At 29.1% G+C, this 12,361-nt stretch overlaps 1 protein-coding gene across 1 annotated transcript in view; it reads left to right on the top strand.

Moving 5' to 3' along the window:
- LOC117167850 overlaps positions 1-11,363 on the top strand; it is a 37,702-nt gene extending 26,339 nt beyond the window's left edge. The window contains exon 2 of the mRNA XM_033353057.1: positions 10,536-11,363. Within this exon, the coding sequence (XP_033208948.1) occupies positions 10,536-11,050 (515 nt within the window). The 3' untranslated portion in view covers positions 11,051-11,363. The remainder of the gene's footprint in view (positions 1-10,535) is intronic.
- Positions 11,364-12,361: the final 998 nt, after the last annotated feature.

Raw genomic sequence — 12,361 nt, 5'->3', positions numbered from 1 at the left:
ATATTGAGTCTTGAATGTCTTCACAACAGGATTATTCTGGGTACAGCACATAGAGTTGCAAATGGAAGAGACCCTCTTCTTAAAATGGTCAGGAATCATGAGAAAGTAGGCAAAGGAGCATTTCTGTACAAAGCGGCGGAGGAGGCTGTTGAAACACTCGGACTTGTCTTTAGTATTAGGGGTGAGCAAAATGCATCAAATCTAATCCATCTCGAGTACTCACTCCTGAAAGCCCGGATTAAGAAAGTACAAGAGAAAAACTTTCGTGAACAGCTCCTCGATAAGAGGATGCACGGTAGCTTCCACAGAAATGTGAAGGATCAGTCAATGTCTTCTGAGCTAACGTTTGCTTTTCTTAAATCGCCCGGATTGAATTCTGGTACACAGGGTTTCATTTTTGCATGCCAAGACGGTGTCATTTCTACCTTAACATACAGTCGCCACATTTTAAGCCGAGACATTCCCGATGATAGCTGCAGGGCGTGCCATGCACACCCCGAGCATTTAGCTGTCATACTATCTAGTTGTCCAACACACGCGGGAACGGCCTACATTCAAAGGCACAATGCGGCACTAAGAGTACTTTATTACCATCTCTGTCACTCCAACGGCATTCACTTTAATATCGCTCCTCTAAATGCTCCTAGGGAAATTGAGTCAATTGTCGAGAATGGGAAGTGCCGCATATACTGGAACTTTATATTCTCGACAATTGTTTTTGTTGCTCACTCGAGGCCTGACATGGTTCTTCTTGACTTCGAGAAGCAAACCATGTTCGTTATCGACTTTTCGGCACCAGCTGACAAAAACATCATATCCAAGGAGAATGAAAAGAAAGAGAGGTATCGAGACCTTATAAGGGAGTTGCAACGATTGTACCCGGAATATTCTGTTAAACTGATCGTCCTTATCATCGGCGCTCTTGTAGGTGCCAAGCTTTCACTCGCTAATAGCCTAAAAAGCATCCCTGCGTGTCAAAAATATGCTAGAACACTTGCGGGAAAAATGCAGAAGGCGGCTGTCCTTGGGTCGCTCCGTGTTCTTAGGGTTGCACGAGGCTTTTGCTGGATCGTCGTATTGATTCCTTTACAGACTGTAACCACCTACCTCACGGTTGTGAGACGTGGTTATGGCTGAAATTTTACCGCGATTTCGCTGGAAGCGGGTGCAATTTTTCAGATTAGCATCCGCTCCCGGCGAAATCCTACGGTTATCCTTATGACAAATTTTTAATTATATATATCAAATTTACTAAAAATATAAATTTGAAACATTTTTTATTTAAAATTGAATTAAGTAAATATATATTTTTTAAATATTAATACTTTTGTGTTAAGAATTCCACAATTTGGAAGAAAATTATACTCTTTGAAAAAATATAAACAGTTTTGTTAAAAACTCGTTAATTTTGTAGAAAATTGTAATTTTTTAATGAAAAGTTGATCGTGTTTTGTTCGAAGATTTATCATCTTGAATGAAAATTTAATACTATCGTATTAAATTATTTTCTTGGTTGAAAATGCATATTTTTTAGTTCAAAATTCAACTTTTTTATAAATATTTTTCGTATAAAATTCATTTTTTTATATAAAATATAAAATTTTATTTAAAACGTAAGTTTTTTATTGACAATTAATGCCTCTTGTTGAATGTTCGCCTTTTGATAGAATATTAAGCTTCTTCTTTGAAGATTAATTGTTATAGGTTAAAAATTCAGTTGATTCAATTATATTGACGAAAATTCAACAATTTCGTCAATTATATTTTGTATGAAAAATTAAACTGTCTGTGAAAAAGTTTGTTCCCTCTGCTCAAAAATTTATCTATTTGGTTCAAAATTCAACTATTTTGTTAGAAACTTAACTATTTTGCTGAAAATTTCAATATCTTGTTAATTTTACATTTAGCGTTTGAAAATGTGTAAAAATGCAAAAAAAGACTTTCGATTAACACATTAATATAATAATTATTTATTTACTACTAAGATATTTTTTGGTCATTGAAAACCCCCCAATTACAGGAGATTATTTTGTTCTTTTAATATAATTTTTTTAAAAACTGATAAAAAAATTTTTTAATTCCACTTTTTTATCTTTTTTGCATTTTCACACATTTTCGGATTATAATTGATCTTGTTTAATGTAAAATTTCACTTTTTTGTTTAAAAATTCATTTATTTCATTAAAAAATTCTTTTTTTGTAGAACATCAATCCTTTTGTAAGAAATTTTCCTTTTTGGTGGAAAACATAAATTTTTGTTTAATAATTCGACTTTTTTCTGTAAAATTCAAGTATTTGAGTGAGCATTTATGTATTTCGTTAGAAATTTAATCTTTTGTTAAAAATGTAACTACTTTGGTAAATTCACATTTTAAAAAAAAATTCAGTTTAAGATTAAAGATCAGTTCTTTTAGATTGAAAATATGTTTTTTTGTGGTAGAAAAGTTATCTTTCTATGCTAAAAGTCAAATTCTTTGTTGAGATTTCAACATTCATCTCCTTTAAAAATAAAATTTTTGTTGACAATTTAATTACTTTCAAAAATATTCATTCTTTTGGATTAAAATTTTTATTATTTGGACAAATTTTTTTAATGAAATCCTCTTGATGAAATCCTGTTTATATTTAAATTGTTTTCAGAGAAATACATTTTTCTTCAATTTTCATGTAAAAGTTACAAGTGTACAACAAAATTTCTATTTTTTGTGTGAAACACAATGTACATTTTTAGAAATTTGTACTTTCACGTACAAAATAATTTCTTTATTTATTTTGTTAACAATTCAATGTTTTAAAAAAATAAATAAGAAATATATGGACATTTAAAACTGATTGAAGATGAAAGAAATATTTGGGGTTCACACATATTTCCCTTATTTTAATTCTTGTTGTGCAAGTATTTGACACAAATTGATTTTCTTGGCCATTTATTTTTTTAAATAGTTTTCTAAGGAACATACTTTTCCTTGATCATTTTTTTGTAATTTTGTTGTACAAGTTGTTTTCAAAAATTTGTTCATTGGTTTAAAAAATGTACTTTTAAATTAAAAACAATATTTTCTGTGAAGTTTGAAACGACGCGTGAATAGATCAAGGTAAAATAGATCCGTTCTCTAAATAATTCTCATTTCATCATTTTCACGTTGGTGAAGATGAGGAGACGCGACCAATTGTATTTACCAGTTTCGCAATTGCTTCTTTATTGTTTTAATAAACATAAAAATGTTACCCAGTCACGTTCTCTAATTAAGTTATTTCTTTTATCACTTTCATCGTTTTTATGTAAAAATTTTATAAACATATATTATAAAGCCTCCCAGAAATGATATCTGAATATACAATAATTTTTCCAAATTTTCTGTTTTAATGAACTTTCATTTTTTCACATTTATCTTTATTGTTAGCAGTTTTCAAAAAGTTATTTAAATTTTTTTTCAAAATAAAACGTTTGTATTCATGATATCCTATTTCTTGTTAAAAATTGTTATTTGTAATAAAAAGTGATTATTTTTTATTAAAAATTTGTTAAATATCCCCATTTTTGGTGTGGAAAATTCCTCTTCTTGGATAGAGATTCTACTATTAGGTTGAAAATTTAATAATTTTTTCCAAAATTTAACTAATTTATTAAATAGTCATATTTGTATTCCATAATTTAACTAATTTATTTAAAAATAATTTTTTTGGTTAAAAATTCATCTCGATGATTAGAAATTAGGAAATTATACTGTTTGGTTAAAGATTAACCTATTTGTCTGAAATTCATAGTATTTGTTAAAAATTAAACAATTTATAAATAATGGTAAAAAAAAATTTTCAATTAAAACTAAAATAAAATTCATATATTTTTTTAGGTTAGTATCTTTCGCTTGAAAATTCTACATTTTGAAAGAAAATTATACTATTTGGTTGAATGTAAACTTTATTGTTGGAAATTCATAGTTTTCGTTGCAAATTCAATAACGCTTCTAGATAATTAAAACTATTTTTGTTAAAATTCGAATAGCTTCTTGAAAATTCGTTCTACAGGTATTTTTGGTTGAGGAATAATTTTTTTAACTGAAAATCTAACCATTCCATTTTTAATGGAAAATTGATATTTGAAATTAAAAATTGATTTTTTTTGCTGGAAATTCTTCTTTGTTGTAAACATTAATCTTCTGTTGGTTAAGGTCTCAACTACGTTACAAAAAAATTAATTTTTTAAATTGAATCTTTAAAATTTTAAGTGAAAATTTAATTGATATGTGTTAAATAATTTTTTGTTTCTTTGAAGAAATCATATTTTAATATTAAAAATTTCACTCAATTGTTTTGTTAAAAATGAAACTATTTCGTGATTTATTTTTTTAGGCGAAAATACTACTATATATCTTCTAAAAAATGTGCGATAAAAAATTCCAGTTTTTTTATCAAAAATAAGTCCCTAACGAATAATACTTTAACTAATTTAATATTTCAAATTTTTTTCCAGGTGATCCATTTTAACTTCCGGCATGTTTAAAGATTTATTTTTTTATTCCCATAAAAAAATTCATTTTCTTCTATATCTTATCTGATGACTCATCATAAAAATATTGTTTTTGTTAAAAAATCTGAAAAAGGGGTTAATCTCGACGAAAATCTCTTCAAAGTACTCGATCCATATGTTGTTGTATCATCTTATTTTATTATCAATTTTTTTATCCTTAGCGAAGATTTGGTATTTTCGATTTCTTATATACTAAATCTGTAATATGAATAATCTTTTTTTTTAATTTCTTAGTTTAAATTAGGTTTAAAAATTATACTTTTGGATTGCAACTTTAACTTTTTTGTAGATAATTAGCCTTTCCTGCGTTAAAAATCAAACAATTTTGTTTAAAATTCACCTTTTTTGATAGAATAATCATTTTCTTTGTCGTTCTTGGTTGAAAATTTATCTTTCTTGGTTAAATAGTAAATTTTAAAAAAATTCTCCTATCTCTGAAAAAAGTCATCTTTGTGTGTTGAAAATCTTATTACTTGCTTCTATTTTTTATTATTTTCTGCAAAACTTATCTCTTTTACGGGAATTTTGAACTATTTAGCTATTAATGCAATTGTTTGGTTAAAAATTGATTTATTCACTGATTTTGTTCTATTTCCAGTTCGACTGTCTTGTTGAAAATTCAATAAATGTCGGGCAAAACATTTAGAAATTTATTCGTTGATAAAAAGTTGAATTTTCAACTTATAAAGAATAAATTCCCAAATATAAATTAAATAACTAAATTAGTATAATGACAGCTGAATTTTTAACGAAATCTATGAATTTTATAAACAAACGAATTTCCAACCAAATAGTTAAATTCGACCAAAAAAATACAAATTTTCAAAAAAATAATTGAATCCCCAACAAATTGTAATATAAACAAGCTAATTTTTTTAATAAAAAAAAAAATTATTTTCTAAAAATACCTTCATCTTTCGCTAAAAAGTTGAATTTTCAATATACAAGGGATACATTTCCAACGAAAAATAGACTAGATGAATTTTCAGATAAAAATTAATTTTTAACAAATAAGTACAATTTTTAACGTAGAGGTGGAATCTTTAGAATTTATTATAGTTTTATCAAAAAGAGATGAATCATTAATAGAATGGTTTCATTTCTAAATAAATAAATAAATTTTTAACCGAATAGCGAAATTAAAAAAAAAACGAGAAATATAAAGTAGATTTTTTAGCTGGAAGTAGTTGAATTTCCTTATAGGGGTGTATTAATTAATTTTTAATTTTTCATCAGGAAACGAACTAAATATTACATATATAAGTTTGTAACGTTACTTCCAGTAGCAATTTTTTTATTCATTTCAATAATTTTGCACCTCAAACTTAACTTGTGCTGTAAATTAGCCAAAATTTCAATAGAAGTATGATATATACAAGACGTAATCTATGAGATCTTTTCTTCAATTTAAGCCATATAAACTTCAGAATCTTCACGCGCTTCGCAGTTATCACTAAAGCTGTCCAAACGTGTCTGCGTCGGGTTTCAGATTTACATTAGATAAAGATATTTCATTAATTGGAATATCATGATAAAAAAAATGTATCTTAAAATTATTATTTTTAATATTATAAACAAAAGCAATATCCAGATATTTGTAAAAAGAGAAATTTCTTTTTTTCGCTGTCACTCTTTTTTAATATGGATCCTTTTAAATAAGTTCCTCTACTTGAAATTTTATATGAATTTCCAAAAAAATGAACCGCCTAGCATTATTACATTGTATACGAGAACAATTATAATTTTTTAAATGAATGCTATCCAAAAATTTCGTTCTATCGCATTTTCAAAAAAATGCTCTTTTTTGTGGAATTATTTTTTTTTCATCTGAAGAAAAGTATTATTATACAATTATGTTTAGAGTAAAAAATATTTTATGATAAAAAAAAGTGGGTTCTCGCGCTTAACGCTCGATTTGGAATTGGCCTACAAAAAAGTAATCACTTAAAAATTTAACATTTTTGTTAGGTGCACTATTTTTGTCAACCTATCCCTTTTTATATCTTGCTTTGTTTTTCAAAAATGGATTTATTACTTTTTCATTAGTTTTTTTTTGTGTTGACAATTTTAATTATTAATTTTTATTTAGGATTATTTAAAAAGTTGTACGTACAAGCTTGTAGCTCCTTACAAAATAACATTTTTCTTGTCTTAACTTTTTCTCACATCACGATTTGTTTGACTTCAAGCGTTAATTTTCGTTTAGTTTTTTTAAATTCAAAAATGCTTTACCTTTGAAAAATTGCATTTGATCAAAACAAGTAATTTAAATAAATTGTTCGTATTTTGATCTACTATATGTAGCTGTCGAAGAATATTTTTAAATTTAAAAAAAAGTGGATTTAAAAAATCTCAAAAGGCTCTAACTTTTTAAAATTTCTTCAAAGAAAGCTGGCTCACGAACTCGTTCTTTCTTTTCATATCCTTATTAATTGTCCCACAGAGGAATCCAATCGAATAATTCTTTCAAATTTCACTGTATTTTCATACTAAGATGACAACAACGACGACAGACAGACACCGACGTAAAAACTATTTTTTCTGACTCAGGTGGTCTCAAAACTTCGATAGCACAGGCACACAAAAAAAATTCAAAGTCCACGGAGGCGACCTTTGGAGTTTTATGTTTTTTGGGTCGCTGATTCCGAATGTTTTTTCGGGTTTTTTTTTTAGATCAGATCGCTTTTAAGGTCATTTGAAGGTCAAATGAAGAAAATATTGCTGAAAAAATCTGACAAAATTCAGACATAGGTTTTTTAGCGTGCTGAATCCGAATCCGGTGTCGTTTGACCTTAATTAGTTCAAGATCAAGGTCATTTAAAGGTCAAACCAACAAAATAACCTCGAAAAAATTTCTAAAAATGTATTTATAAGTTTTAAGAGTCGTAGAATCTAAATCCTAGGTCACTTTGACCATATCTAGTCTTTCAAGGTCATTAAAATATGAAAATAACCCATATATCGATTTTGATAGACCTTCATCAATTCACGTGCAATCTCATAATAAGATTAAAAAATTAACAATTCCTCATAAACAATTACGATAGACATATTTTTTTGTATCAATTTGTGTTCATTTCTTTTATGTCTTGACGGAAGCGCTCTCCTTGCTCTTCACTGTAATCGCCACAATTCTCTGGGAATCGATCCAGGAGATTATGCAGGAAGTGCAATTTGTATGGCATCAGACACCCCATTTTTCCAAAGTTCTTAATCATTTTGGCTACTATAACTTTATAATTTTCACTTCTTTTATTTCCTAAAAAGTTTTTCACAACTTCCTTAAAACTGAGCCATGCATCCCTTTGAATTTTTGTCATTGTCGTTGGAAATTTATCATCTTGTAAAAGTCTCCTTATTTCTGGACCATCAAAAATCCCTTCTTTCAACTTGGCGTCAGATTTATATTGAAATTTCTTTTCCAAGTATTTAAAACATCGACTATTTTCATCTAAGGCTTTAACAAATTGCTTCATGGCTCCTAATTTAATATGTAATGGAGGAATCAACACTTTTTTTGGATCAACCAGGGTCGATTTAATGATATTTCCTTTTCATATTTCAAGTGATTTCCTTTCAGCCCACTTATGATTCGTGTAATGTTTTTCGCGATCTCTACTAGCCCAAAGGCACAAGAAACACGGATTCTTTGTAACTCCAGACTGCTGTCCTAGAAACATACCTGAAACTTTCAAATCAGCACATATAAGCCAATTATATGTTTTGTATTCAATGGCCTCTAGAAGGTTTTTAAGACAGGTGAAAGATTCTTTCAATGTCGTACAGTGTGCGACAGGTACTGCGGCATATTGATTTGTGTTGTGAAGTATTACAGCTTTTAAGCTTCTTTTTGATGAGTCAATAAACAGTCTGCAATCGTCATCTTTATAAGTATTTGGCGTAAGTTCCTCCATCAGTCTTTTAACATTTGAACAGTACACTAATTTTTCTTCATCAAAGACTTTTTCTTCGAAATACTGCTTAAAACTCTCATTTCTTTTTCTATAAAACGTTACTTTCGTACCTTTTTCTAATAAATTTTTACTTTTTAAAACTGAAGCTAAATGTTCCGCAGCATCTTTAAGTAGTCCCAAATCTCTTATGTGATCATTAAGTTCGGACTGTGTAAATTTTTCAGCAATTCTATTGCTTAGTCCACCTAGTTTATAAACTTCATCTCTCAGCGGCTTTTTTCCTGATCCTACCTGGGCGTATTTAAGATTGTGTAAATTTTTTTTATTATACCCACGGATATCGGTTTTACAGAAATAACAGTCATCTTCGTTGCATGCCTCGTTCCATTCTGTGGGTTTAATGACGATCAATTCAGAATCGTCTTTAGTTTTTTTCCAAATAGAAAGCATTTTGCGGCAGTTATTGCAAATACTATCAGGAGCCCATTCTCCCAACACCATGTCTGAATATTTTGCAAATACATGTGGACATTTATAAAAAATGTATTTTTTACTATATTAGGGCGAAAAGAACCCACTTCTTTTTTAAAGATATACCATTCTTAAGGGTGCAAAGCTTTCTCTTTTAAGAAATACACAGCAGCTAATATTAATAAGAACGTTCACTGCCTTACTTTCGAGAGATTCACAGCAGCTAATGTCGATAAAGATAAATTAATATTTCCAGTTTCTATATAGACGAAAAACTAAAGATAATTCTAAATTAATTTTTTTAAACAATTTTTCAACAGTACCTCACTGATTTGACCTTCAAATTACCTTGACCTTGAACACATAAAGGTCAACTGACACCGGATTCGGATTCAGCGTGCTAAAAAACCTACGTCTGAATTTTTTCAGATTTTTTCAGCAATATTTTCTTTATTTGACCTTCAAATGACCTTGAAAGCGATCTGATCTGGAAAAAATCTAGAAGCGATTCGGAATCAGCGACCCAAAAACCATAAAACCCCAAAGGTCGCCTCTGTATTTGTCGCAAACAACCAATACCTGCTCATTAGGATGAGAATATAAAAATAAAAATAGCATAATATTATATTTGCAATACCGTATAATTTTTACTACAAAATATTAAGTATAACAAAAAGAAAAAAAAATTACTTTTTTACAAATTTCGAAATTTTAACGACGCAGTTGGATTGAATTTTTTTTACCAAAAGCCTTAATTTGCTCCCAAAAAAGTTTTTAATTAAGTACACCAATTTTTAAGTAAAAATGTAAATTTTGAAGAAAAAATAGTGTAATTACGTTGGCAGTTGAGACAATAATTTTTAACGATAATAAATCATAAGCATCTACTGCTGCTTTCAACCAAATAGCAGAATTTTCAACATAAAAAGATAAATTTTTAACAAAAAAGAGACCAATTTTAACCAAGAAAGTAAATTTCTTACATTGCACTTAAAATAAAAGGATGAATATTTTGCGAAAAATGTTTTTCTAGCATAGTAAACCACCTTTAAACAAAGCACTTTGATTTTTAATTAAAACCATATATGTCACATAAAAAACAGAAGATAAACTTTACATCGATTTCTAATGAAAGATTCATTGCAATAAGAACTAACTTTACCGAATAAACTTCAACCAAATATCGGTTAAACTTTCTTTTGTTATTCCACGTCAACAAATCTGTTTTCAAACCGCGAAGCTGTCTAAAATAAACTTTATCTCTATTAAAAATTTCCTGCAACAAATTTTATCATTACCTTATTCTGTGATTTCACAAAGATTAATTCTCCCCACCCAAAACGAATTTTTACCAAAAGAGATAAATTTCTCAACTTATCTAGGCTAGTTTTCCGAAAAATTTTCCATAATTTTTGTATTCGGGTAAATCTTAGAATCTCGCCTGACCTATTAAACTATCGGTTGATTTTTATTTTTATAAATAAGCATTTTTATTGAACTAACTTTCAAAATGACAACATGTTATTTTCTCGCTGTCCCACGCCAGTCCTTTATTAATTTACTGACAGTCATGTAAAAGAACTTAAGAATTGTTTTTTTGTTTTTCTCTGAAAAATCAGATGTTGTTGCCTTTGAAGGAGACATTGAGGTGCAAATGTGGAATACATACAACTTTACTGGTAAACTCAGCTATACCAGAAAACCTCCCGACTGGTTTTTAACTCCGAACGAAGTCGGTAATAACTACCGATCCTATCAAGTGTTCGTTAAGTTTGGAGAACATAAGTATGTTTCTGATGCTCTCAATTACAAGAATGGACCAACTCCCATAGATCATGTAACTACCAAACATATTCCAATGGACTTTTCGCTGATGATAGGAAATTCTAAATATGTGAGGAAATCAAGAATGACGTTGTACAATCCAGATAACCCACCTGATGACATGACAAACCGTATCTTTATAACAGTCAGAGCCAGTGTGCTTATATTTACTGCACCTTTTAAACTACATGAATATGAGCAACCTTATGCAGACACTGTCGAACCGCTTTTGAAAAGGGGCATGCTATCGGATCACGTGAAGAAGATAAGGGAAGAGCTTTATCGAGCTAGGATGAATAGACCACAGTAATCTTTCGTCTCATAATGGCTGAATTTTTATTCACAAAATAATGAGAATTACGACAACAGCACTATCTACCGACCTATCTCTACAAATTAGAGACTCTCCTTCACACGTGTCTTTGGCAGTCCTGCGTTTGAGTTCATGAAACTCTATCAGAATGGTCATTTCACGTGTGTCAGTTGCTTTTAACTAAATTGTGCAAAAGAATTTGTATTTTTTTACAGAAGCTATTTCATAGAAGACTAATTAACAATAAAAATATTTCAGTTCTGTTTTTTGTTAGGTATTCTACGCTCGGTACATCTGACAACGTAAGTTCAAAACCATTCTTCTAACCTTGTAAATCTTTTGTTGAAATACATTTATTTTATAATTGTACCGAAGTGTATCTATAACGCATGTTATCTTTTGTTTTTTTATTTATGCATTAGAACCTCGATTATCCGGACTTCAATTATCCGAGGCTCCGCGTTATCCGAGGTTACGGGACTCATCCAAGCACTCCGCATTAACCGAGGTGTATGCCCGCATAATACGGAGAAGCATTAATAAAACAGATAAACCTGCTACCCTAATTCTGAATACATGCAGTAGATTGCAATTATTAATAAATTAATAAAGATTTATCCACATTCTTAAATCTTTTTACTATTATTTGCTACATGTTTATATTTATTTTTCTATTAAAAATAAATGAAAAAAAAAATAACTCTTCCGAATTTTTTTACTTCTGTTGTATCATCCGAGTTTTCGCTTATCCGAGGTATCTCCTTCCCACATTACCTCGGATAACCAAGGTTCTACTGTACGTTGCTCGTAATAAATTCAAAATTTGAGTCTCAGTTTTATAGAATAATAATTTTTTCTTAAGTCGCAGCATTACTAGACTTCGAGTTATTTTGTGTAAAAGGACACAAATTCCCTGAAGGTATTTATCAATTTTACACTTTGAATACAAAATTTAATATTCTTTTAATTCTTTTTCCATTTAGCAGAAAAGACTAATTGAATCTCCGAGTGGATATTCTGAAGGAATATCACGAATATCAAACACAGTAAAACTCGATGTTCCTGAGATATTCTGAAGATATCTCCAAATATCGTGAGGCTATCCTATTAATTTCTTAAACTTCTTGAAATGTATAAATAAGATTTTTTCATAAACTCATCCGCGGGATTTCACCGGAAGTGGGTGCCATTCCAGAAAATGGCATTAGCTCCCGTATCAAAATTCTGTTTTGTTTTGTTTTTTCTACAAATTATGTCTACATATTGAAATAAAGAAATTCATTATTCAGTAATAATAAAGTGTTTTTT

The sequence above is a fragment of the Belonocnema kinseyi genome, chromosome 2 (genome assembly GCF_010883055.1).
Source record: "Belonocnema kinseyi isolate 2016_QV_RU_SX_M_011 chromosome 2, B_treatae_v1, whole genome shotgun sequence".
Lineage (NCBI taxonomy): Eukaryota > Metazoa > Arthropoda > Insecta > Hymenoptera > Cynipidae > Belonocnema > Belonocnema kinseyi.
The sequence above is the reverse complement of the archived record's forward strand: the minus strand, read 5'-3'. Positions and strand labels throughout refer to the sequence as shown.